The following is a 27,361-nucleotide window of genomic DNA, read 5'->3' as shown; positions in this document are numbered from 1 at the left end:
CTGGGGAGAAGCCTGTGGATGGCATATCTCCAGTGCTTTCAGCACTGTATCATACAACAGCTAATATAACACTTCCCTGTTCTTCCTCTTCCCCAGCACTTTCACCCCACTCAAGGTGTTTGCCAGCCTAGCCTCAGGCCACGCACACCAAGGAGCTTTTGTTGACTTTGTTGTGTTTCTTCCATCCCCAGTTCAGATGCCTTTTCCAGCCGTGGAGACCTATGGAGCACGGGCAGGTGATCTCCATGCCCAGTGCATGCACTGGGTTCCAATTATCACACAGATGGAAATGCTTTCATTGACACAAGACATCAGAAGAGAACTGTTCCAGACTTTCTTCTGACTTGGGCACAAAATCATGCTGGGTCATGTAGCTAGACCCCCAGCAGAATGCAAAGTTCAATTGCAGACATAGCAACAAATGTGCTACGTGGGTCCACAGGGCTGCCAAGTGAGGGCAGCAAGGAGCCAGGACCCTAAAAGGATGGTGCCAAGCAAGACGCTCATGTCATGAAGCAAGAGAGCTCTCCATTCATCACTGGTAGTGCCCTGATGCTCCTTGCACATGATGGCACAACAGCACAGGACATTGCATTGCAACTCCCAAACACCATCAGTCTTGGAAACAACTGCCATAGAAGGCTACCAAGGCAAACCACAAATAATATTGTTTATATTATTGTAATAATAATATGTCATGGGGATACTCATTTTTAGAATGCTTGAAAGGTGGCTACAAAAATTAAAAGTGAACAGTGACAATCTTTATCCAGAGTAAGGCAGTTAAAGAAGACTTAATGTCATACCTAACCATTCCTGAAGACCACTTTTGAGGTGGATAGAAAGTTCATCAGAAGTTCTTTGCCAGCAAAAGGTTGGAAAGGTGAAAACAGAATGGAAAACGGAAAGCAGTCAACAATTTGATTCTTAAATCCTATTATTTGGAGTGTCATTGTTGCAGATAAATTGTCCCTGCTATAGAAGCAGGGACCACTGCAGACTTTCCTCCTATTTTTCCCATTAATCCATCTATGGATTCCATCCAACCTGGTTTCCCCACATTCCCAGGGCTGCCTTAGCACCTTGAACCCACCCTAGGACATCTGTGTTGTGATAGTGGTGGATCTTCAGTACTAAAAACACACATGGCCACCTGAGCACAGAAACGCAGCCCGGAGAGATGCTCACCTTTTACAGAGAAAGAACTGATCAATCACTTCCCATGTGGAAAATGTCCACAGGATTCCTGGCCTGAAATTACTGCCAGATTTGCATCCAGGTTACTCAGCATCTCCGTTCAACATAAACTCCCATCATCCAGCCAAAACCAATGTCCAGATTTGGGCTCGGGTCCTGAGGAAGCCCAAGCACACCAAGGACTGTTGCTACCTGGAGAGCCAGCAAGCTCCATGCTCACCTCTGCAAAGCAGTTCTCATCACCCACCTCCATGCTGTCAGAAGGACTTTTATCCCCGAGTCCCTTGCTGAAGGCCTTGACACCTCGGCTGTTGGTTCAATACAGGAAGGATGGTGGCTCGGTTCCTCGGTCTCTAGTTTTTCCTCACAACAAGCTATTTCCAGCCCTCTGTTCCCAGCATTCACTCTTAGGTGGATTGAAGAACACCCATGGCTCCTTCACGGGGAGATGTGGGGCCGGAAAGTGCGTGGTCGAATCATCATGACCACCTTCCTCAGGGAGTAGTAGTCTGTGTCCTTCCACGAGTACCACACGACGCCGTCCGGCCCGAGGATCTTGCGGTTCTTAATGGAGTATCGGCCACCCTGGGATGCAGAGAGAGATGGCTGGGCATGAGAAGTGTCATCCGGATGGGAGCATCCGAAAAAAAGGATTGCTCTGAAACACCGAGCAAAGAGCTTAACGGCGACGCAGTGACAAGAGCACCTAAAGCTCAACATTTTTCACATGCTCCCAGTGGAGATGGCAACTCAGGTCGCATGAATCACCCCGCACTGCGAGCTTCCATCATGCGGTCCCAAGCCACGGCGTGCCTTAATGCTGGTGTCTGGCCTATGGCACTGAAAAAGCACTGTGTGTGCTAACACCTGGCTCCTTGGCCCTGCGCCTCACCTTGTAGTACACCCCGTTGAGGTTGGAGAAGAAGCACTGGTGGTACCACCAGCCCCCGTGGGAGATCTCAGCACAGATGTTCCCTGAGTCGGGCGTGCTGAAGCTCCTCTTGTTGTGGTACCAGGCAAAGGAATCCTCCACCGTCCCGCTGAACCCATCCACGTGCAGGCGGTAAGAGTTGGCCTCGTCCTCAATGCTGCAAGCAAAGGATGCAGGTGAAGAGTGCAAAGCCTGCATTCCTGGTGGGGGACACCTAGAAATCGTTGAGCTGCTCTGGCCGTGATCCCCGCTGTGATTCATCACCTCTGAAAGCCAAAGACATTGTATTTCTCCATTCTGGGGGATGTGCATGCTTGTGTCATGACTCAGGGCAGCTCTTACAGGTTTGAGCTGGGCAGACTGTGACTCTAAAACCACAATAAAGGGCTTCGGCAGCTTTGGCAAGACAGCTCCCTAATTACACAGTACTGCCTCCTCTCCACAAAGTAAGCATCTTATTCTTCACCTATACAGAGACAATTAGTAATTAGCCCTGGGCTAGCAAGGGTTGAAGGTCACTGCCATTGCACAAGACATCTTATGAGAAAGGTCGGGTGACCATTCAGAGCACGTGTTTGATGGCAGAGGATGTTGCAAGGCACTTTCAGGTAATGTTTTGTTTTGTTTTTAAATAGATCCAGCTATTTTGGTGCCTACTCTAAGCCTGCAAGCTCCAGATGTTCCCTGCTGCCTTGCACACCTTGCATGGCAGGCAATTCCACAGTCACCCACAACCATTTCCAGCTGACAGAAGGAAGTATTTCATCTGGGCAGCCCTGGTCACCCTTGCTTAAGAAAGGATGTGGCTGATGTGGTATGGGTAATACAAACACCAGAGGAGGGAAAGAGCTGCAGATGCTGAATAACATTATGTCACACACAACAGGTAAAATCCACGAATAGAGGGGGTAAAAATGAAAACATGACCCCAAAGAATGGAGGTGCTGGAGAATCTGCCAGAAAAAAACATGGGATTCAAGCCCCTGTTTTTGACACTGAGATTGGTAATCTGAGCAGAATCACCTCTCAGCTGCAGGGGACTGTGCCACAGCGGGGTTCCCATACCTGCAGGTTTTATAGAATCATTCAGGTTGGAAAAGACCTCTAAGATCAAGTCCAACCACCACTTACCACCAATATTGTCCACTGCCCACTGTGTCCCTCAGTGCCACATCCCCACGGTTCTGGAACACCTCCAGGTTTGGGGACCCCACCAAACCCCTGGGCAGCTGTGCCACTGCACCACTGCTCTTTCAGAGAAGAAACATTTCCTAACATCCAACCTGAACAAAACTTGAGAACATCCTATCATTCAGTGTCTTCTGGCATTGAACCATTTGCATCTACCAGGGAAAGCCTACCTGAAGATCTGGTAGAAGGCATGCTTGTGCTTGCTGTTCCAGTCCTCCATGTCAATACGCAGAGAATAGTCTCCTTGGCTCGTTATCTTGTGGATGTTCTCATTGCCCAGCCAGAATTCACCATTCAGATCCCCAAAGCCCTCCCTATATTCATTCCAGGTCCTATTGAAGTCAACTGAGCCATCCTGACGCTTCTGGATGACAGTCCAGCCCCCACCTGCCAGGGAAGGAAGCAAAAGGGTGATGTCTGTGGGTCCCACTGCCAGCACACAGTGACATCTTTGAGGACCCATCTGTGGGTGTCTCCTGAAGTATGGAGATTATTTTGTACTGTTCCCACAGCACCATAGAGGCACACGAGGTCTCTTACAGTATTGTCTCACTGTCTCCATCTGCTCTCCCATCTGTCCAAACCCCTCTCTCCTCTCTCATTTCATTCCAGTATTGTAAGATTTAGGAAGGAACCGAGGCCACGTTTTCATTTGCTGTTTGTACAGGCTGTCAACACGCGGTGTCCAAGACTGTGGCAATGGTCATGCAAATAACAGTAATGACATAATAGAGATCACATTGTCAGAGCAGTCTGCTTCTGAACAAGCACTCATACCCCAGAGCTGCCATCACCTGTAGATCCTTTGAGTTAATGTTCCCCATTAACGAGTTGCCTACATGGGGGCAGTCAAATCCCTCCCACCTGACACTCCAGCATGCGATGTGTTGATGTGACACATTCATCCTATCCAGAGCAGATCCATGGGGCAAAGAACTGACCATCCACCATGTTTCCCTGTCAGTTGACAGTATTCTTACAAAACGTGAGTATTGTAAACCAATTTTGTGAGTAATTTTGTGCCTAGGTATGACGGTAATACGTTGTGTATAGATAATTAGATAATCAAGGGTCTGGGAGGCTTCATCCACAAAAGTATCTGTGCGAGAGCCATAATATCTGGTTATTCATCCAAACTCCTTTTTTCACCAATGGAGTGGTTCAGCCCTTCTGGAGATGCTGCTCTCACTGACTGTAATATAATCCCCAGACAGCTCAGGTAAGGCACAGCTCTCAGGTTAGGCAGCCCCCACCCTGAGTTTTGCTGGGAGATGGTGTAGGTGCCGTACCTTCAGTGTCCATTTCACACAGCACTTCGATGGGCATCCCTCCAACAGAGGGCATGATGCTGTAGATCCCAGATCGACGGAGCCCGTTGTAGTAAACAGAAGCGCAGTCAATGGGGCAGTTCCTGACGTGCCTCATATCTGAGCAAGAAAGCAGAGAAATGTCATTTTCAGCACATAAGGTGGAGAAGAGATAAGCGCAGGGCGTGGAGGAGTTTGGAAGCCAGTCCTGCTGGAACTGTTCCCAGTGTCTCAACCATGATATGAATGGCCATAAGAGCTTTACACCAGCGCAATGGAAAAGTCTCAGACCAGTTGGCTCAGGGAGGAGAAGCACGCCTTTCCCCCTGACGTCACCAGCTCAGATCGGATCAAGGTTGGTAGGTGAAAGCCATTAGTGGCTCCTGCGTGTGCAACACATGAGTCATGCAATGGATGCTCCTCGCTGGAAAGGCAGACACTGGCTCCTCTCAGCTTTTAAAGAGAGATGATAAATTGAATGCAAAGATGGAGATGGACTTTTAACGTGGTCTGATAGGGTCAGGACAAAAGGGAATGATTTAAAACTAAAACGGGAGATTTGGATTTGATGTTGGGAAGAAATTCTGTACTCAGAGGGCGGCGAGGTTCTGGCACTGCTGTCCTGAGAGCTGTGGGTGACCCATCCCTGAAGGTGCTCAAGGCCAGGTTGGATGGGGCCCTGGGCAGCATGATCTGGTGGGTGGCAAAAGACTAGTGATTTGGAAATGGACGGGCTGTAAGGTTCCTTCCAACCCAAATCACCCTGGGATTCTGTGACATAAGGCCTTTTCTCCACTCCATGATTATGAATCCCCCACCCCAGCACCTCCCCATCACCTGGCCGCTCCATCTCCTCCTGCAGCCTCATCTCAGCAGGGTTGAGGCAGGTGGGGTTGCGCCAGACCCAGTCGGTCAGCACGGAGATGTTGTTGATCTGTGCCTGCATGTCGTAGAGCAGCGTGGCCTGGATGTGCTGCAGGGTGCTGGCCTCGCTGTACCTCTGCTCCAGGTCCTGTACCCGCTGCTCCAGGCTGTGGTTCCTCCCAGCTGCCTCTTCATGCTGCAGATAGGGATACAAATGGGTTGGGAGGATGCGCTGATGGCCTCACCCTCGCTCTGCAGCCCCCAGCCCATTGCAGAGCCCACAACCTTCCTATCCCCCCAAGCAGGATGCACATAGGCAAACCTAGTGCTGACAGAGCAGTGCAAGCTCCCCATGATTGCTCCCCATGTATCCTCCAGCCTGGAACCCCACCACCATTGGGTTTGCCTTGTAAAGCACTGTCCAGATGCAGTCACTCGAGAGGTGCTCACCTGCCTTGCTCGGTGCTCCTCGGGCTGCCCGTTAGGTGGCAGAGCAGGCTTTAGGCAGCCCCTCCGAACCCTGCAGCAGCCGAGCTGAAATACCCTCCCTACCCCTGCACCACCCATTCCTTTGGGGTCCGGGAGCCCCCAGCCCTTTACCTGCACTGCAGAGATGCTGCTTTTCCCCCAGCCTCCCCTTCTTCTCTCCTGCCCTGCTGGTGGTCCCTGTGCTGTGACATGGGATGCTCTGCCAGCATGGTTGACATGGGACCCTGTATCGTGGCCATCTCCCAACAGCATCACCCTGAAGGCATGCCCAGCCATCTGCAGAACCACAGTAGGTGTATTTCCTTCAGCTAAAAGGGGCTCATGCAGCCAGAGAGTGTTTTCTTCCCAAGGACTTGGCTCACAGCTCAGTCCCTGCCACCCACTGCTGCCAGGACACATTGCTGTTCCCAGGAGATGGTACAACACTGCGAGTTTTGGTACCAATAACTCAAGGTAGCATCCTTCCCAGTGCTACCTGAGCATTGCCAGGCCCTGGTGCCATGCCCACCCATGTGTTGCTCACAGGATCCCAAGCAGTGGTAGCAAAATGGAAATTATGGCATGCAACAACGTGGTGTTTTTCTTATCAGGGCTGCAACGTCTCTGTCTCTCCCATACATCAGCTCTGCTCTGTGAGCCATGACCGACAGTGGCAGCCTGCACCCACGCTCCAGCTCTTTGAGTAAACCCACGATGCTTCGCCCCAGACAGTGGCTGGTGATGGGTTTTCGTGGGACTCATCCTGAGGCAGAGAAGGGACCACTCATTCTGACCCATTTTGGTGTCCCTGTTATGAGGGGAGGAGCTGTGTGCTGCTCTCCATCACCTCGGGATGCAGAGCTCAGAGAGATGTCTGCTTGAATGGACAAACTCACACCACGCTCCAGGAGAAGGACTGATGGCAAACCAGCAGGAGGTGATTTATGATGGTGGATTAAGGGAGCAGCAGCTCCTGGGTGGGAGGAAGGGATGCGGAGAGACCTGTCCAGGCTGGGTGGTGGACACAGCAGGGAATCAGAGTGACTGCAAAGCCAGCTGCAGTTTCTCAGGATCCTTTCCAACCAAGGTCCAACCCAAAGGGACTTCAAAAGATCCCAGAGACCATCCCTTCTCCCGTGTAGCTGTACCGTGGTGGCACTGTTCTCAAGGTGTGACCTTCCTGGGAACATCTCAGTGGGTCTGGAGGCTGCCTGGGGATGCCAGTGTGCCCCTTGCTCTCTGCTCTCCCAGTAGTGTGAGGAGCCCAGCAGCACCCCACAGCAGATAAAACCCCTTAAATGTTGCCCACCTGGGCTTCCATTAAGTAGAAACAAGGTCTCCCAGTTCATTCCTATCACCTGGAGACATCCAAGGAGCCTCAGCAGTGTTAGTGTCTCCACATTCACTGCTCAGATCTCTATCTCAGGATCTGCTGGATCCCACGGAGATAATTATATATACATTCTAGGTGTGGGTAGGAGGAATGCCATCATCTGCAGCTGCTCCAGAAGCATCCCCATCAACCACCACCCAACCACCACCAACCCAAGAAAACATCCACTTCACTGTGCTATCTAGTGAAGGACTATTCTGTGCAAAGAAACCCAGCAATTAACAGGGAAAAGCAGAATAAACTAAGTGCAAAGGCGCAGGAATTATCAAGTGGATAATTGATAGGACGGGTGACGGCCTCATGTTGTGCCAGTGGAGGTTCAGGGTGGATAACGGGAAACATTTCCTCTCAGAAAGAGCAGTGCTGCAGTGGCACAGCTGCCCAGGGAGGTGGTGGGATCACCGTCCCTGGAGGTGTTCCAGAACTGAGGCAATGTGGCACTGAAGGACGCGGTCAGTGGGCACGGTGGGGTGGGTTGGGGTTGGACTTGGGGATCGTAAAGGTCTTTTCCAACCTGAGTGATTCCATGGTTCTTGGAGTAGAAAAGGGATCACAGGCTTAGGTCACACAGTGACTGTGTCTTTGCATGTGAATGAGGTCTTCCAAGCACAGAATTATAGAACCATAGAATCATTAAGGTTGGAAAACACCCCCAGCATCATCAGGTCCAACCCAGCCCATCCCACCCCACCACGCTCACTGACCATGTCCTTCAGTGCCACATCTCCACAATTTTTCTTAGAATCATAGAATCCTTAAAGCTTGAAGGGGCTTTTAAAGGCCATTTAGTCCAACTCCCCTGCAATGAACAGGGACACCACAGCTTGATCATGTTGCCCAGGGCCTGGTGCAGCCTCACCTTGAGAGTCTCCAGGGACAGAGCATCAACCACATCATTGGGCTGTTCCAGTGCCTCACCAACCTCAGTGTAAAAGGCTTTTTCCTTATATCTAACCTATATCTATCCTCTTTAAGCTGGAACTGGGGAAGAATGGGTTGAACAGTCCTAAGGGTCTGGATGTAACTAGGGCATAGACATGAGAAGTGAAGGCTGGAAGATCTGTTCTGGTCCCAGTGTGAGGAGAAGGAAGAAAAGTGGAAAAGGGGTGAGCGAGGTCTCCCCAGGTGGGTCACGGTGGTGGATGCAGGAGAGAGCTTTGGTTTGCATGATGTAAACGTCATGGTCCAAAAGGGCAGATGGCGAGAATGACCACAGTACCCAAGACACACAAATCTGGGTCTCTCACATGGACCTACAGTTGCAGGCATCTGGCATATGGCAAAACTGTGAGTCATGCCCTGTGTGGGGCAGATGAGAACGTTTTGTGGAGGGAGGTATGGAAACAAAGCCCCACATGAGCACACCAAGCCTGGGAAGGGGAAGCTTTGCAATGAGGGAGCCCAAGGGAAGGGTGTAGGCAAGGAGACAAAGCCAAACAGTGCATGAGTCACATCAGTTCTTAGTGCCAGCTCACATCAGACCTCATCTCTCCCAAAGACAAGACTTGCTTACGGTTGTTGAGTTTTACACAGTATCCTTCCAGCCAAATTGTTCCTTGCTGACTGCAGTTCCCTGCCCTGTATTACGCAGGGAGCTCAGCCCTGGCTACCTGGGATTTGGTTCAACTGTGGCCTCCTAAGATGTGTCTCCTCCCTGACTACCTAAAATTTCAGCTCTAGTTGTTTTTGCCCATAGGCAATGGAATGGATCAGCAACTCCAACCCATTCTAGGCAGGTTCAGAGGTGGAGGTCTTATTCGTCTCACAGCAGGGCCACAGATAAAACACCAGAGGGTTTGTGGCTCATGATAAGAGAGATTTAGCCCTGGAAGGCCTCTGAGCCAGCACAGTAAGAGGGGTTTAATGGATATCCCAATATGTGGTCACAACAACACTATGAGCTTCCCAGCGTCCTCTCCCTGCAACCAGAAGCACCACACAGAGGGAACCTACCAAGGACAGCTTTACCTGGAGCTCCAGGACCTTGATGCGATGTCGGTGGTTTCTCAGCTCCTCCTGCAGCTCTGAGATCAGCTCCCGCAGCTCCAGGATCTGCTGCTTGCGTTCCTCATTCTCGTGGAGCCAATAGGACACCTCGTCGGTACAGCGAAACATGTCTGGGCACCGCTGCTCATCCCCCTGGGGCAGCGTGGCCACGATCTTGCAGCGGCCATTGGGCAGCACCTGGTTGCTGTACTCCCCACACTGAATCAGGCCTGTGCCCTCCTGAGTCCCTTCACTGTCACCATACGCTGCGGGCAGGGATTTTGGCAGTGAGGGAACACTCAGTGCGGCCAGGAAGAGGAGGGAGAGCCAACGTGCCTCAGCAAAGCCAGTGCTGGGGCAGAGCTCCATCGGGATGCTGAGGATGGTCCCCAGGGGTGGCCCCATCACCACGTTGGACAGGGTTTTATGTCTGCGCAGGACCATGCATAGAGAGGTGTTGTCTTTCTGAGCATCCTGCTGCTCCGACACTCTTTGAAATGTAGACCAGAGCTGGTAGGAATGAGCAACAAAATCAACCCAACATAACTCAATACAACTCAACCCAACCCAACCTAATCCAATCCAACACAACGCAACCCAACCCAACCAAATCCAGTTCAACCCAGTGCAATCCAATCCAGCCCAATCCAACCCAACCCAACACGCTGCCTTCCACTCAGCATATCAGGGTCCACCACCTTCCAAACCTCCTCCATCACCTCTATTGCACCCTAGAGATTCAGGACATGGTCCTGGGGCTCTAGTCATGACACAGAACACCCAGCAGAATACCTGGGCAGGGTTAGACCTCCAACCCATCCCTGGGAGTGGCTAGATGGCCTTGCTGAAGTCAGTGTTTCCCTATAGCTATGGGTTTATTAATCCAGGTGACTTCAGGTGCAAGGGTGGATGGTGGGATGGTGACCTTGCCACCATCAGTGTGAGACAAATATGTAATTTGTCTTTTTATTCAAAGAAATCAGCCAGAGCTTTCCAACACTGGGGCTCCCCACCATGCCACCACACTGAAGCCCTGCTCCGCACCTTTCTCCCAACAAAAAAAAAATCCCCATCCCATCCTTCTGGGAATGGAGATGTGGTAGGTTTGCTCCCCTTGACACCCCATGCCTGCGGTGCCAGCACATACCTTCACGAGGGCTGCTCTGATGCTCCGGCAGCAGGCAGCGAGCAGGGACTGTCTGCGGGAAGTGGGGTGAGCGTCGGGGGCTGCTGGGCACTGATTCCCCCTGATCCTCTCACCGCACTATAAATAGGGCCAAGAGAGCCACCAGACTCAGACAACGCACGGGAGGGAGGAGCACGGGTCCTGGCGTGACCTTATCAGCACACGGGGGATTAAGCCAACATCTCGGCAGGAGGGCATGGCTCCGTGCTCCTAGAACCCCCCCATCCCATCCTCACGATGGGTTCTGGGCAGAGAGCTGGCTCGTCCTTTCTTCCAGCATCCCCCTGACCCGTGCCAGTATTTTGGGAGAGAAGAGGACCCCCCTACTGTGGTTGGAGACTCGGGGCCTGGAGCAGCTCCATTTATTGGATGTCCTAGGCTCTTCATTTTTGTGAAAAGCCCACTTGCTCCCTGGGCTTTCCTTCTGCCCAGAAACCCTGCCAGCTGCATGAATCCATTTGTGTGCATCTCTCCAGGGGGAGTGGGCAGTTCTGATCCTTCTGCTTCTCCTTGGGAGAAGAAAAATTGTTTATCTAACCAGTTAGGAATGTCAACAGGTTTGCTTAATTAAATATGCTAATCATTCTGATGCAGGAATGTAAGCTGGAACCATAGGTTTCCACGTTGGACAAACTGCATTGGGTTTTCTTCATTTTACAAAGAGTTTCCAGATGATATTCACAGAATCACAGAATCACAGAATCACAGAATCACAGAATCACAGAATCACAGAATCACCCGGGTTGGAAGGGACCTCAAGGATCATGTAGTTCCAACCCCCCTGCCTAGCAGGGCCACCAAACACACACATTCAGATCAGGTTGCCCAGGACCCCGTCCAACCTGGCCTTGAACACGGCCAAGGACGGGGCATCCACAACCTCCCTGGGCATATTCACAGGCTTATTCTCACAAAGGAGATGCTCACGTGGCCTCTAAAAGCACAGAAACATCCTGGAGAGGGGCAGGTTCATCAGCAAACATCTGCTTGAGTGGTTTGGAGAGTTGTTAAACCTCATGAGTCCTTCCAAAGGCTGTGCAAGGGTCTTTTGGAAGACTCGTCACCTCCGGGCACACATCTCCTGCAGCGTTGATATGGAGACTTTCTGCTGGTGCCATTTGGGCTGCAGCCCTTCTTTGCAATAGCAAATCCCACCATGAGATCCACCACTCTGCTGCTCAGGTGTGGACATTCTCCCTCCAGAGCCACCCCAGGAGACAACCAGGGTGCTGTGGTAAGATGGGAGGTGATGGTAGGATTCCTATGGACACGGTTTAATAGACAAGGGACACGGCTAGTGGGCATGGCGGGGATGGGTTGATATTGGACTTGGTGATATGAGTGGTCTTTTCCAGCACCCCACAGCCAGCTCCTTATGGGGCAGTCTTGAGGCAGGAGACGAAGGGAAACATTTCGCTCTCAAACCCCAGCTGAGAGCTCCTCCAGTGCGATTAGCTAAACACCAGCTTCTCTTTATTGCACATGAGTGGATGGACATTTAACGTGCTTGCTGATAATGCAATCCATTATCCCCATCCTGCTGGTCCCGCTGCGGGGCCGGAGGTGGCGGGGGAGGCAAGCTGGAGGAGGGACGGAGCCGGGCACAGCCGGGCCTTTGTGTGGCCACTCAGGAGCCACTTTCCTCGTGAATGTTTGGGCTTCTAAATGCATCTCACCTCCCTTCCTCCAGCCCCTTTGCCTTTCATTTCTTTTCCCCATTATACTCGGAAAAAACTCGTCCGGATCATTAGCGTCAGAGGCGGAGACGGGCGCTGAGTGCCACATGGAAGAGGTGAACGAACATTTCGTTCAATGCTCCTCGAGTGCCGTTTAGCTCAAGGCTGCTCCTTCACAAAGGGAGATGTGAAAATGGGCCCTGCACGCGGCTGTGGGGCGGCCAGGCAGGGCTGCGCTGGAGCTGCCTCTTCAGGGAGACAAAGCACAGCCATTTCGACTGCCTTCGATTGATGTCTGAGCTCTTCGGGGAGCATTTAGTGAAAAGGGAAGAGGGAAGGGAGAGGGGGGAGGAATTCAGCTGGAGCCCAGATGATGTGCATGGTCATAACCATGGAGCTCTGAAATGCCCAAGGTTGAGCTCTTGGCTCACTGTCCCCAGCATCCTTTCCATGTTCGTGGATGTCCGTCAGCCGCAGCCTCTCTGATGGCACAGGGTCAAACCGAAGCCAACTCCTGGGACCCCTCGGCCAACTCTTTCATGCAACCATAGAATCACAGAACCATTCAGGCCTCTATGATCATCAAGTCCAACCCCAACCCACCACCACCAGGCCCACTGACCATGTTCCTCAGTGCCACATCTCCATGTTTCTCGAACCACACCTACACACTCCCAAAGCCATCGATGCAGATTGCGCATTAAGAAGGTGTTGTTAAGGGTCATCGTGAAGCCTGGGCCAGCACCATGCCTTTTTCTCAATCCTCCCTAACACATACTGTTTCTGTAGGCATCTCCTGCTCTTTCTGCTCCATCCCACATTCGCACCCTTGTACAAAGAGCAGTGGATGGGCCGTGCAGATCAAACCATCCGGGTTCAGTCCGCATACTGGAGGTCCCTAATTCTGGCAACATTCATGACAGAGGTCCCCATTCTCTATGGGCAGCACAGCTGAGATTCATCACAGCTCAGAGAAGCACCACATTCATTTCTCCAGGACATGAGGTCCCCATTGTCCCTACCCACGCCCTGCAGCCTTGCTGAGCCAGCTTTCGACGTTCCTCAGTGTGCAGACTCTTTGAGGAGGAAATATTAAAAAAAAAAAACATCATGCTTCTCCATTTCTCGCTTCTAGCCCATGGAATAAAGAGATCTCCAAAGTTCAGTATCTCCTGAGCCTACCTTGGCCTCTTGGAGAGGATAAGCAGCCCATCTCTAAGCAGGCACTGCAGACCTGGAGCACTTCAGAGCCAAGTGTCCCAGGGCTCTCCCAGCTCCCCAGACCCATCCTTGTCGAGCCTCAAACACAGTGGTAGGACTGAGGACATGGCCAGCATTGCTGTCCTTGCAGATCTGCCACCCAAGTGCCACCCAGTCAGTCTGTTGCAATGCTGAACAAGATGCCAGAATGTACTGCCACCGCAGCTTTGCCATCAGCATTGCCCACTAGCTTTACCATTGGTTTTGCCATTAGCTTTGCCACCCACTTTTCTTCCAGACCCCCAGTGCAGAATCACGTAGCTGGCGTCACCCCAGCCACCAGTGTTGCCTTTGGGCACCCTCCCCATGCTTCATCTGGGTTCCAGCTGGGAGCAGAAAGGAGTGGAATGAAGACGGAGCTGGGTTCAATTGGAATGCAGGAATATGGTGTAGGAGCTGAGTTACAGGAAGGAAGCCCCTGCCAGGCTTCTGACCCCAACCCACAGCCAGATCCCCCCTAAGAAGCTGTAATCCCTCTTAGGGGCACGGGCAGTAATCAGGGATTTGGCTCCAGGCGTGCAAACGTGTATGAGCACAGGGCAAAGTGTGCAGGCGTGTGCATGCATCACAGCTTTGTTGTGCCTGGCAAGTGTATGCCTGCAGGATGCAACCAGCTCAAAAAGGAGAAGAAAGGCAACAGGAATGAGAGAAGGAGAAGAAAGGCAACAGGAATGAGAGAAGAAAATGTGCAATTGGGCAAAATACATAACAGGGTAATTTGGGGGTCCTGACTGTACCTCACCCAGTTTTCTCCTCAGGATGGCTCTGCTCTGGGCTAACCCAGCACTGCGTAGAGCAGAGCAGCTCCAAATCCAGGAGCTGAAGTGAGCAGAGTTCAGTCCAAAAGCAAAGTGCAGTAGTTAATGACCGCCTTCTGCCATTAACAGCTGCTGGATTGGGGTGAGTAGCAGCTTGGAAAGGGCATCCCGTGCAGCAGCCTGTCACACTCCCCACTCTTTTGCACGGATACTCATCACTGCTGAGGGACCAACAGCTCCACTGGAGCTTCTCAGCAACGCAGAGCATCCTATCAAACACTTCAGAGCCTCACATGCCTTTGTTTGCCTCTTTCTAGCCAAATACCCAAGTGCCTTCATCTGACTCCAATCCAATGACCGTGGGAGCAAGAGGCTGGTGATGGGACTGTGATGGTGATGGTGAGGGTAGTGAACATATGGCCAAGCACAACCATTTTTCACCAAGAGAAAATTACACAGCTTGCATTTCAGTGTATGTGCTCGGGAGTGATCACTCCTATGTCTGCTCCCAGAAATGTCCTACTCTTACGGGGAAACCAGCAAGAGCCACCAGGTCAACTCTGTAAAACACTGTAAGAAATCTCTAACCTGAGATTATAGGGATGGGGGTGACCCAGCAGCACACAGCATGTGGCTGGAGGGTGGAGATGTGACGCTGGAGGGACGTGGCTCTGGGCAGCACTACGTGGCTGTCAGATGGCCCTTACAAGCCCCAGCACTGCTGTTCACAGCCCAGCAGGATTTGAGTACAGCTGTGAAATTCACACCCCAGCCCAGAACTCATTTGCACAAAAGTGCGACTTGCTCAACAAATTAAAATGGAAAGGCCAGAAATCACGTGGCCGATGAGCTGCTCACCTGCAGGTGATCCTGCCTGGGGACAACAGCAGGCAAAGCCATCAGCCCTTGCCCAAGGCATTCCAAAATTCAGCCTCCAGCCTTGCTGTGTCAGCCATTGGCACCAGCTGCCCAATGATGTGATGGAGTCACTGTCCCTGGGGGTGTTCAAGAACCGTGGAGATGTGGCACTGAGGTTTAGTGGGCATGGTGGGGGTGGGTTGGAGTTGGATTTGAGTTGGGGTGATGATGGTTTAAGAGGTCTTTTTTGGCCTTAATGATTCTGTGAGTCTGTGATTAGGCATGGTGATGCAGACAGGTCAGCAGTTGGACTTGATGACCTCAAAGGCTTCTCCAGCACAAATGACTCTGTAAGTGAGCATGATGGTGATGAGGTGGCAGCTGGACTTGATCTTAGAGGCGTTCTCTAGCATTTATGATTCTATGGACCATGTCTTGCTGCCCAGGAAGAGAGCCAGCCCCAGCTCCAGGAATGCTCAGGCAGCAGCGCCCTCAGTAGGCCTTGGGGGATCACACCTTGGCCATAAATCCCCGCAGGAAGTGCAAGGGAATGTGGCAGGGCTCTGCTCAACAGTGCCTGGGGCAGCCCAGGGGCACAGGGCACGGCCTGGAGCTCAAGAGCTGCCCATCAGCAGCACTGCAGTGCTGGGTGAGTGTCGAGCCCTGGCACACGGGGTGGAGAGCTCTGGGGGTCCTCCTTGGGGATCTCCCACTGCCCCTGGCCATAGAGCTGGGAACCCAACCATCCTGAGGCTCTGGGCTTCTGGGAGGTGCAATAGGAAGCTCAGAGGATGGGCTTAGACCAAGCTTTGAGGGCTGCGCCAAAGCTGGTGAGTGTGGAGGCATTCTTCATCCCAACGCCTCACCTCAACGAAATTTCCCTATTTCCTAAACTGATTTCTTCCTTATAAAAATAACTGGCTCAGAGAGGCCTAATAAAGATGAAAGAGCTTTTAAAGTGGGAATCATCGCTCCTTTTTGGCCATAAAGCATTCAGAATAGCTCTCCGTCATGAAAAAATATTGCATAGCAGGGGATCTGCCAGGGAGGGTGGAGGCAGATAATACAGTTAAGAGATATGAATTGCTTGCGCCACAGAGGTCTCCTGGATCTAGGGGAGACTGGGGGACTGGGGAAAGCATGAAGCAAACTGAGATGCTAGGATGGGTGAAATGGAACCTGTGACGGAGCTTTGTGCACCATCCCAAAGAAGCGACGCCAACCTCATGCACCCCGCATCCCATTGCAAGAGGAGAGAATCCAAATCCCATTGCAAGAGGGGAGCACCCACATCCCATTGTAGGAGGGGAGCACTCTTTCTGCTCACTCGCACGTTGCTTGGTCCCAGTGCCTGGAGGAGCCTCCTGGCAGCCCCTACAGCACTGTATTTTACATGTAAGGCAGCCCAGGTGAGACCTAAGGAAAATGAATCCTGGTAAGCCTTGGGTTCCTTGCTACAGGGGAGGAATCTGCAGGCAAAAGCAGTGTGGTAAAGCAGAGAGATCAAGGGTTTGTGCACAGGGAGGGGGCTGTGTGTGGTGCCATCCCGAAAGGTTTATTTAAAAGAAAACAACCCTTTATCCCACAAAAAGCCGACCCCACACCCCCAGCACCCATCGGAGCACGGAGCCTTCCCACGCCTGATCCCCAAAAAGGAACAGATGCCCCTGCACCAAACACCCAATAAAGCACTTTCCGTCCGACCCCTCTGTTCCCGAAAGCAATTAGCAGCTTCGCCTGGAAAACTTGGCTGGCTGCAGCTGGCAGGGAGACGCTAATCCCATCCACCTCGGGGACAGCCACATCGGCACCGTGCCCCCCGCTGCTCCGCTTTTGTTTGCTACCTGGAAGTGTCCCTCCGTCCCCATCTCCGCCCCCACCCCCAAGGGCCATCCAGAGGGCGGCTGCGACGCGGCGCTGGGGGTATATAAGGCAGCGGGGATGCGGGGACGTTGCAGACGCGCTCTCCGGGAGACGGGGACGGTGGTGGCTGCGCTCCAGCCCACGCCACAGGTGAGACCTCAGGGATGCGGCATGGCCCAGAAGGGCACCTCCGGGGGGTGCGGGGAGGGGGAAAGTCGGCAAAATCTTGGTTGCAAAGTCTTGGGTGGGTTGTTTGCACGGTTAGATGGAAGGTTAGCAAGGAGATAAATCACCCTCCTCCGTGAAATGCTTTGTGCATCCCTGCCCCCAGCCTCTGCCACCCTTTATTCTCTGCTTTTTTGGGTTACTGTATGCTGGTGCATTACAGAAGTGGTCCCAGCAGTCGCAGCAGTGTAAGAACTGGGAGGTCCCAGGCGGCTGCTCCCATGATTTTGGGGCAAAAGAGCAAAAAGAACCTCCATGCCCTCACTTCGTCCGCTCTCTATGGAGCAGGATGAGATTTTCATTAACTTGCCTATCGTTTTCTAAATTGTGGGATGGGGTTTTCCTCCCTTGGCACTCCCAAGGTGAACCACGTGAGTCCCCATAAAGTTAAAAGCAACTTGGGAAAGAGTTGGGCTTGGCAAAAGCAAAGCGCACGGATACATCCATCCGCATGGCTCTGCTGCCATCACCACAACCCTCACCTTGTCTGGACTCACCCAAAGCAGTCCCTGCAGCACAGCCTTCAGCTTCCATCCTCAGCCTGCGTCTGTTTTAGCAAATCCTTAGCACAGCAGTGGAGCCATCCCTGAGAGCACTGGCATCCCCGACACCTCCAGCATCTCCCAGAGTGCTTCCCAAGCGATGATCTGATGTTATTTCATGTATCATTTCAGCTCGAGGGGGGTTTGCAGGGGCTACAGCCTGCAGGCAGCTTTCCCTTGCAGCATCACTCGTCTGCCTGTGGCTCTCAGGAGGGGCAGAAATCCTCAAGGCAGCAGCTGTCACCTGCAAAGCCGGGTGTTCACGCAGGTGACAAAGGACCTGGGATTTCGGAGGCAAAGGATGGCGACAGCAAAGCCACAAAGGGCTGGAAAGAGGGGATGCAATCCTAGCAAGAAGCAGCAGCCCCATATTTGGGCAAATAGTTATTATTTTTTCTTTTTTTTTCTGTAGTTCCTCTGCAGTTTGGGTGCCCATCCCTTGCCGGTAGGATGCAGGGTGCGCTGTGCCGCAGCCTGCCTGTGGTGCTGGGGTTGCTGCTGTGCCACCCCACCACCGCCAGCGGTCCGTGCTGGGAGAACAGCAAGTGCCAGGACCTGGCCACCGAGGCTGGTGTTTTGGTAAGTGGGAGCGTGGGGCTGCCCCGGGCTCGGTTTGCTTGCTAACCCCAATGGAAGAGGTGACAGGATGCTGTCCGTGCTGGGTGACACACGGCAAGGTGGAGTGATGCCTTGGGCACCGCGATCTGTGGGTTTTGGTGTGCTCATGCCTTTTGGCCTCATAGAGTCACAGAATCTTAGAGTGAGAAGGGACCTCAAAGCTCCCCCAGCCCCAACCCCTGCCACAGGGAGACCTCTCACCAGATGAGGTTGCCCAAAACCCCATCCAGGGATGGGGCACCCACAGCTTCTCTGTTCCACTGCCTCATCATTTTCATCATAAAGAACATCTTCGCGTTGGGTAAAATCAGTTTTCGAACTGAAGTCATCCCTCCTACGTGGGACAAACAAGGAAATCAGAGAGTGGTAACGGGATGGTGGTTATGGTTCATCCTCTGCAGGGGCTGAGTGTGTTTTGGGGACCCAACGCACAGCCTCCATGTGTGGTCCGTGCTCCCCCAGCACCTCTTACATCCCCACAGGATGTGTTGGATGCTCCATGCTCCCCCTGGAGGATACATAGAGTGGCGCTTGCACGGGAACATCACCAAGGCACATGGCCACAGGTTGCACATTAGGAAAGATTTCTTCCCTGAAAGAGTGGTGAAGCAGTGGCACAGCTGCCCAGTGGGCTGTGGGGTCACCATCCCTGGAGGTGCTCCAGAACCGTGACACGACACACTTGGGGACATGGTGACCGGGCATGGTGGAGCGGGCTGACACTTGGACTTGGCGACCTTAGAGGTCTTTCCCAAGCTGAAGGATTTCATGATTCCATTTTGCCCCGTGCAGGCGTGTGCCAAGGCGTGCCGAGCTGAGCTGTCGGCCGAGGCACCCGTGTACCCCGGCAACGGGCACCTGCAGCCCCTCTCCGAGAGCATCCGCAAGTACGTGATGAGCCATTTCCGCTGGAACAAGTTCGGCCGGCGCAACAGCAGCAGCGGAGGGCATAAAAGGGAGGAGGTGGCCGGCCTCGTCCTGCCCATCACATCACCCCACCGCCCCCCCGGGGAGGAGGAAGACGGAGAAGGGTTGGAGCGAGAGGAAGGGAAGCGCTCCTACTCCATGGAGCATTTCCGCTGGGGCAAACCGGTGGGACGGAAGAGGAGACCCATCAAGGTGTATCCCAACAGCGTGGACGAGGAGTCGGCCGAGAGCTACCCCGTGGAGTTCCGGAGGGAGACGGCGGCCGACGAGGATCCCCTCGGCCTCTCGGAGGAGGAAGAGCAGGAGGAGGAAGGCGAGGAGGAAAAGAAGGACGGCGGCTCGTACCGCATGCGGCACTTCCGCTGGCACGCGCCGCTGAAGGACAAGCGCTACGGCGGCTTCATGACCCTGGAGCACAGCCAGACGCCGCTGATGACTCTGTTCAAAAACGCCATCGTCAAAAGCGCCTACAAGAAGGCCCAGTGAGCGGGGACGGCCCTCGGGGCAGCCCAGCCCACGTGGCCCCAAGCAGCTTTAGTGTCCTGCCGGCATGTGTGTCACTTAGATCCACAGATCGCTCGTTATGTCCTTAATTACTACTCCGAAGCCCTCCTGCCCCCACACCCAATGGCGACAGGTTGGGGCTGAATGCGCCCATGTGAGCAGTGCTCACGCCGGGTCATTTTCCTACTTTCACCAAGCTGTAAAATACTGTAAATGATGGATTAAAAGAATTCTAAAAACGAAACAAAACAAAACAAAACATATATCTCTAATTTTTGCTAGCTAGCCATGCATCTGCAATGTCTGTGGGGCTGTGTCTTGCAAAGGGGCAAAGGAAATAGGGACAAGGTTCAGTGGGCACGGTGGTGACAGAGGTTGACAGTCGGACTTGATGATCCTCACAGGTCTTTTCCAACCTTAATGATTATCACAGAATCATATCACAGAATTGCTTGGGTTGGAAGGGACCTCAAGGATGGTGAAGCTCAAACTTCCCCCTCTCTCTTCCCCCCACCACAGGCAGGGCTGCCAACCTCCGTATCTAATACTACACGAGGCTGCACGGGGTCCCATCCAACCTGGCCTTGAACACCTCCAGGGACCTAAAAGTGAAATTGAGAATAACTCCAAGCCCAAATCCTGCAGCTGGGAGCCAAAAGACATCACTGGGGCTGTGCACGGGAGATGGTCGTGGGGCTAAATTTCATCAGGTTACTCCCAAGGAAGGGATTCAGGCTTCCCCATCCCTAGGCAGCTTCCCCAGTACTTATCTCCCAGGTAAACTCATTAATTGCCTACTGAATGGCAACACAGAAGACTCTCAGGTACAAAAGAAAGTGACGTTATTTATAAAGTCACGTTGCTAAATCGTTTGCACAGAGGGGCAATGAAAGCAGGGAGCAGTTGGGGATGTGGGACCATCTGCAAGAGCAAACGCTGTTACCTGTGCCAGGAGTAACAAACCCTCACCATTTCCCCCAGCCTCACAGAGCCCCAGGTGCCATCAAGGTGCCAACAGAGCAGATCCCATAATGTGGCAACATCAACATTTATTGGAGGGCTTGCCTGGAAATACTGACAGCATCTCGGCCCTTTCACACCCACTTCTCTCCTGCCCTCAGCTACGCACGGAAACAACACAGTGCCCTGAAATACAGAGATGGAAACGCACACATGCACCTAACTGCCAAGTTTATAGAAATATACTTTGTCATCTATACATACACCAGTATCTAAACTAAACGTGATGTACAAACGAGTCACTTACACTGTGTGTGTGTGTGTGTAGGGACATTTACAGGTGGAGTTTGGGTCCTGAAATGCAATGCTGAGCACAGCCAGCACTTGCTTTTGGAGGGGAATAGGGGATGTGCTGGGGGATGTAGCGAGGGAACAGCACTGGGACCAGGGAGACCACACCGAAACCCCCAGCCAGGGGATAGGGGATAAGGTGCAGTCCTGGCCCAGGTTCCCTGAGCAGCAATGGAACCCCAGGACTGTGCCATCCCCATGGCAGCCAGGTTCCAAGGAGCAAGCCTCGTGCTCATCTTCCCACCTTCCTTCTGAATTTGAAGGGATTTGGAAGCATCTCCCCCCCATGCACACACAGCCTGGGGGTTAATTGCTTCTCCTACTGCATTTTGCTGAACTTTTACTGCTTTTCATTAGCACAGCTATGGGAGCAAAACATCCTTTGTCAAGCAGCCTCCTCACGTTCCCAATGCCAGCTCCACAACTTCACCCAGCCAAAAACCCATGGGGGACTAGGCATAACTAAGGGAACAAAACGGGACAGGCTGGGAACAGAAAGATGGGGGGAGACCCCCAAGGAGTGGCTGTGGCAAGGGACAGCCTCAGGCTCTGGGCAGGGCTGCAATCCCACCCAGGGACTGAAATAAACCCTCGTTTTTCCTGTCCTCTTAAGCTAGGTCATTTCCTAAACCCGGATTACATGACAACCACATAAACAAGTGGTAACCTCGGGGCAACTGCAAACTGCACCCGCCACCAAACTAAAAAAAGGAGAGAGAAGAAGAAGAAAAAGGATGTTAACATGCAATTACACCTTCAAATAAATGTCTGAAGAGCTACCGTGAGAAGGGGTGGAGAAATGAGTGGTCACTGAAGCAATCCAGCTGGGCACAGGCAGCACCACTGTGACCATTGTAATTACCTGCTGTCCCCCTGCTGTGCACAGCAGCATCTCCCACACCTCCAGTTTTGAGTTTTAGATCCTCCTGTGCCTCCTCCTGCAGTGAAGCAATGTGTCTAGCTGGAAGGAAAGGGGCTGCCCCAGAGGTGAGCTGGGATTTCACCACAGCCCTGGTGCAGGAGGCTCCATGCTTGGCTCAGCAAAAAGCTGCCTGACCACAACAGAAGCCTTTTTTTTCTTTCTTTTTCAAAAGGATTCTGTTAAAAAGAATAATCTATTCCTCAGACAGGAATGCTAACACTGTGAAATCCCAAACCAGAAACTGTGAAACCATAAACCATGAAAATAGTTGGTCAGTGTGTTGATATGCCCAAATGTGGTTTCTACTCATGACTTATGGTGGCTCCAGGTGCCTCACTGCATGAGCACTGCCTGTGGCTGCTGTACGGCTCCCCGAGAGCACCCTGCTGATGACATGGACAAGTCAAGTATAGCTCTTTTGGATCTCCCCTCCTCCTCAAGAAAAGTTTTCCAAATAAATCACGTTTTCAAGTGACCTGGAACCAGCCAGGTTGTGTATCCCAACACTAGGATGGGACAATTACTGCCCTCCTGTCACTCCAGGCACTTCTCTTGTCCAGAATGAAGTACCCGAGCAACCGGCCACGCACTGGGGCAGCTGCTGGGAAGATGCAGCTCACAGGCCAGGAGCTGGATGTGTGGACTGCACCCTTTACAGTGCACCTGCTTTGTGCATGAGCTCCAGCAGGATTTAATTTTACAGCTGCCCCACGCTGCACCACACATCCCCTTTTACAATCTCACACCCTGCAGCTTCACCCCTGCACCCTTGCCAGGGGTTTCCAACATGGCTAACAGATGATTTGGGGAGGGATTCCCCAAGGAACAGGTTTGTTTTACGTTGGGAAGATGTACATGCCCAAAGCTCTCTGCCAGGAACCAGAGCACCTCCTACCCCCTCTCCAAAAACAAAATTGGAGAGGGAGGTCAGAGCAACGACACACCTTCCTGCACCACCAGCTGCCCCCAGAATATCAGCAGGGGATCACTAAAGAAAGTACATGGTTTGTGGTGCCAATGAATCTTGGGATAGTCTTAGTGTCCACGTCCCTATCTGTCATGCAGAAGGATGCACTCTCCAGGTGGTTGGCAGTCTCTCCCCAGGAGGTCCTTTGGCACAAGCTGTGCAGCAGGCTCTGTCCTACCAGCACGGCCATCCTCAGTACACACACAGGTCCGGGAACTTCATCTCATACACTGGGATGGAGTGGTTCTGGGGCTGGCCATAGGCAGCTGTGATGGTGCCTGATGGGCTCGGTGGTGGCCTGAAACATGAGAGACAGAGGGAGGTGTTTTACAGAGGTGTTTCATGAGGAAGCAAAGCCTGTTGCAGGGCAGAAAACATCGCGTTCCTGCACCATTGCAGTTCTCCTCTGTGCCCCCGTAGCAGAAGGGAACTGCAGCAAACAAACCAGAGGCTGCTCCCACCAAACTTAATCTCCTGTGCTACCACAGGTACCCCAGTCCCAGGCTGGCACCCACCCCCAGCACCCTGCAAGCAACACAGCTGGGTGGCTTGACTAGCCATGCTCAGCCCGGCACGCTCAGCCATCACCCCAACTCACCGTATGGTGATCTCAAAGATCTGGTTGAGCTTGCTCTGCAGCAGCGTTGCCTGAAACACACACAGCAGCTGTATCAGTGTGGGTGCAACCCAGGAACAACAGCAATGCAAACAGGACAGACACTCCATCGGCCTTCCCCGTTCAGCAGAGAAGGAAGAAGGCGGCCTCACAGCATTCAGAGCTGAACTGTCACCATCCCCAGCTGAGACCATGCAGGGATTTAGGGCCACAGCTTCAACTCACCCGAGCACCACAGTGAGCAGCAATCTCCTCAAATGGGGCTTTCTGAAATTTCTCCACCACTTGTCGCCTCCGCTCTCGTTCTTGCTCCTCCACGGCGACGCTGTCTACTGAAGCAAAGGGGAAATGGCTCCCAGCTGCTCCCCTCAGCACAGATCATTCACACTACATCCCCACCCGCCAGCACACAGCACAGATTTGAGCATCACTAGTAAGCCAAGCAGAGGATCTTCGGTGCCCGAATCTGGGACCTGCCTCCCAGGAACACCCTAGGGAGAGGCACAGAGATGAAGCTGCCTGGCCGTGCTGCTACCTGGGTGCAATGTCACCATGGGAAAAGCACAGCGGATCCATCCATCCAGAGTGCACACAGGGGTGATGGGACCCACACATCACCCACCCATATTCAAACATGTCAGCCTCCACCTCTCCCTCACTTACCTATTGCCTTTTTCAGTGTCTCATATGTGATCTCTTCAGCTGGTGCTCTCTAGAGGAAGAGGAAAAGCAGATGGCTCAGTGTTCAGCACAAGACAGTGTTTTGGAATCACAGCAACCAAGAACCAGTGCCTCAGGCTGTATTCTTGAACTGAGACACAGCCTGTCTTTAACACACAGACACATCCTTCCTGACAACCTGTATTTTTAGAATGTTTTTTCAGGCTGGACTACCCTGGCCTCAGACCTCCCAACGGCTCCTGCGTGTATGAAATGTTGATAGTGGGAAAATAAAGGAGGAAGTTTTTCACTCAGAGGGTGGTGAGGCACTGGCACAGGTTGCCCAAGGAGGCTGTGGATGCCCCATCCCTGCAGGCATTCAAGGCCAGGCTGGATGTGGCTCTGGGCAGCCTGGGCTGCTGGTTGGTGACCTGCACACACAGGGGGTTGGAACTGGATGAGCATCGTGGTCCTTTTCAACCCAGGCCATTCTATGATTCGATGATTATACGAAAGGTTTGCCACCCAAACAGCAGTGTGAGATCCTTCCAGACATGTAACTCTCCTAACACACTTATCAGCACCTGGAGGGGAGCATCAGTAGGAGATGGAACCTTTCTGTGCCTGAATTGCTGCCAAACATACCAGGGCTGAATAATGGATCCCTGTGCTCATAGCCAGCAGAGCAGTTATGCACACAGCCACATGAAGAATTATACAAGACTTAATTGCACACTGTCAGGATTGCAGTTTCTTAAGCTCAGGTGTAACACAGTACCTGCTCCCGCTCAGGACTGTTTCTAGACTCCACTTCAACCTGCAGGGAAATGGTCTCGCCAATGCTCTTCCTCTTGGACAAGCGGTCTTCATCTGGGAAAAAACAGAATAGGTAAGCAGATCTGCTCCCATTCCTCCAACTCCAGAAGTGCCCCATGCCTCATCCCCAGAGTAGCAATCAATCTGTCCAGGTGTTCACCCAAATTCACCCAGCACAACTAAGAACTGAGCCAAACCCAGCGGGCTCTATGACACCACCAGTCCAGCCCGCCATACATGTGACAACCCCAGGAATCTCCTGACAAATTTGTGACAGTTTCCCTAATGCTACACTTCTAAGGAAAGGCAGAAAAACAACAGGAAAACAACCCACACATAAGCACAAGAGCTTCACATTCCCATTGCTGTGTAGAACGTTTCCCTTCCCCTGGTCCTGCAGTAGACCTCAGGGTGGCACATACCAGTCAGCTGGGGGACATAGGGTGTGCTGAGCCGGTCTGCATTGTAACCACTGCCACCCAGCACTTCACTGATCTTGCTCTGCCAGAAGAAGACCTCTGGGCCCAGGCGGTCAAGGCTCTTGCTTAACCTATGAGGATGGAAAAAAACAGGGGATATGGCCACACCTTCTCTTCTTAGGAAACGGTACCAGAAGGGAGAGGGTTTCCAGCCCCTTTCAGTCAGAAAGAGAGGGCTTACATGGCTTTGCTTAGCGCCATCAGAATTGGATGCATCATGTTATGGAGATCAGAGAGTTAAGGAAGGTGATTCTCCCCCTTTCCTCTTCTCTGAGGAGACCCCACCTGCAGCATTCTATGCAAGTCTGAGGCCCCCAGCACAAGGACATGGACCTGCTGGAGCAGGCCTAGGGGCTACAAGGATGTTGAGAAGGCTGGGGCACCACTCCTACAGGAACAGGCAAAGAGCTGGAGGTATTCAGACTACTGAAAAGAAGGCCCTGGGGAGACCTTAATGCCTTACTGCAGCTTTCCAGTACTTAAAGGATCCTGTAAGAAAGGTGGAGAGGGACTCTTTGTCAGGGGGTGACTGACAACAGGACGAGGAGTAACAGCGTTAAACTAAAACAAGGTATGTTTAGGTTAGATATTACAAAGAAATTTCTCATTACAAGCATGGTGAAGCACTAGAATACGCCGTCCAGAGAAGTAGTAGATGCTCCATCCCTGGAGATGTTCAAAGGCAGGCTGAATGGGGCTCTGGAGGATCTGGTGCAGTTGGAAGTGTCCCTGCTCATGGCAGGGGTTGGAGTGGGATGGGCTTCGAGATCCCTTCCTAATCAAACCATTTTAGGATTCTGTCTCTGGGTACACCAGTACAAAGCTACAGAGGACCAGAAGGGCCCTCGACCCATCACAACAGATACAAGCATGCTCTTCAGAGGAGCACCACCCCAACTTAGGGGACGTCTTACAATAATAGTGGCACCCACTGGGGCTGCTTCCGTATTTGGGACCTCCTCACCAAACATGACACGTGCAAAATGTGCCAAAGGCTATCCCAGCAGGAATGAGACAGCCCAGGCAGCCCAAGGTCAATCAGCATGCAGCACATGTCCTTGGGCCAGCAGCAGAGCAGAGCAGCAGGAAGGTGTGTCACATCTGCATCCACGTTGCTGGTTGGGTGGGGAAGGAATCAGCCAGCAGAGCCAATCCTGGTATATGACCAGCTCTGAGCACAAACTGGCAGCCAGCCCTTTCTCTGATTGCATGAAACCTTTCTTGGATCCAAAAAAAGGCTGAAAACTACTTACCACTGTGACATGCCCAGATGGGAAATGCAGACAAGCACAGGCAAACAAAAGGTAGACAAACTCTTTACCCCCATGCTCCTACACGTGCTAAATCCTTGAGATCAGGCAGTGGAGAAGAGGATGTTTCCAGCAAAGGTGCTTACCTGGGTCTCTCCACAAACACATCTTCAGGGAGCAGATAGGGAGCTTCCTTCTGTCGCATCTGGATGACCTGCAGAAGGCAAGCAAGAAGTCAGGCTCAAACTTCACAGGCAGCCAGGCAGGCTGCAGCAGACAAGGCCTCAGCACCCACCCCGAGCCCTCGCACCTCGTGGATGTGCTGGCAGAAGGTGGGCACGGTGATGAGCTGGCTGATGAGGTTTAGGTAAGCTGCACCAAGGGCGAAGAGCGCACAGCGGTTGTATGCTGTCAAGTTGTCTTCGTTGATCTGGGCTATCTCCTGCAGCACAGACACAGCCCCATGTGACAGGGATGGGCAAGGTCCCCATCCACCTCGCAGCACTGCTGCCTGCAAACATCCCAGCTATCAGAGCAAGGGGATGGGGCATTTCAGAAGCTGGCTGGGTCTCTTCCCCGCTGTGCT

General features: G+C 52.6%; 3 protein-coding genes across 7 annotated transcripts in view; 1 reads left to right on the top strand and 2 right to left on the bottom strand.

Moving 5' to 3' along the window:
* Nucleotides 1-1,635: 1,635 nt before the first annotated feature.
* LOC128089097 (angiopoietin-related protein 7-like) lies at nucleotides 1,636-9,781 on the bottom strand. Its single transcript, XM_052700184.1, has 6 exons — nucleotides 9,320-9,781; nucleotides 5,464-5,686; nucleotides 4,609-4,746; nucleotides 3,490-3,706; nucleotides 2,090-2,285; nucleotides 1,636-1,782 (listed from the first exon to the last, which is right to left on the bottom strand). Exons 1-6 carry the CDS (start codon nucleotides 9,779-9,781, stop codon nucleotides 1,636-1,638), a joined length of 1,383 nt encoding a protein of 460 aa, XP_052556144.1.
* An 8,359-nt stretch (nucleotides 9,782-18,140) lies between these two features.
* On the top strand, nucleotides 18,141-19,942 carry POMC (proopiomelanocortin). The gene is made up of 2 exons (XM_052693891.1): nucleotides 18,141-18,284; nucleotides 19,116-19,942. The coding sequence occupies exons 1-2, from the start codon at nucleotides 18,156-18,158 to the stop codon at nucleotides 19,734-19,736; spliced, it is 750 nt and encodes a 249-aa protein (XP_052549851.1). The 5' UTR covers nucleotides 18,141-18,155; the 3' UTR covers nucleotides 19,737-19,942.
* Nucleotides 19,943-20,786: 844 nt separating this feature from the next.
* EFR3B (EFR3 homolog B) overlaps nucleotides 20,787-27,361 on the bottom strand; it is a 40,123-nt gene continuing 33,548 nt past the window's right edge. For 4 of the 5 annotated variants that reach the window (XM_052691406.1, XM_052691395.1, XM_052691415.1 and 1 more), the window contains exons 16-23: nucleotides 27,086-27,217; nucleotides 26,922-26,989; nucleotides 25,469-25,596; nucleotides 25,009-25,100; nucleotides 24,234-24,282; nucleotides 23,796-23,902; nucleotides 23,553-23,602; nucleotides 20,787-23,252 (exon numbers count right to left, since the gene is read on the bottom strand). In XM_052691406.1, the coding sequence (XP_052547366.1) occupies nucleotides 23,147-23,252; nucleotides 23,553-23,602; nucleotides 23,796-23,902; nucleotides 24,234-24,282; nucleotides 25,009-25,100; nucleotides 25,469-25,596; nucleotides 26,922-26,989; nucleotides 27,086-27,217 (732 nt within the window). In that variant the 3' untranslated portion in view covers nucleotides 20,787-23,146. The remainder of the gene's footprint in view (nucleotides 23,253-23,552; nucleotides 23,603-23,795; nucleotides 23,903-24,233; nucleotides 24,283-25,008; nucleotides 25,101-25,468; nucleotides 25,597-26,921; nucleotides 26,990-27,085; nucleotides 27,218-27,361) is intronic. The other variant, XM_052691386.1, reaches the window with a different exon arrangement.

Source organism: Tympanuchus pallidicinctus, unplaced genomic scaffold, assembly GCF_026119805.1.
Source record: "Tympanuchus pallidicinctus isolate F22 unplaced genomic scaffold, pur_lepc_1.0 scaffold1, whole genome shotgun sequence".
Lineage (NCBI taxonomy): Eukaryota > Metazoa > Chordata > Aves > Galliformes > Phasianidae > Tympanuchus > Tympanuchus pallidicinctus.
This window is presented reverse-complemented; position numbering and strand designations above follow the sequence as displayed.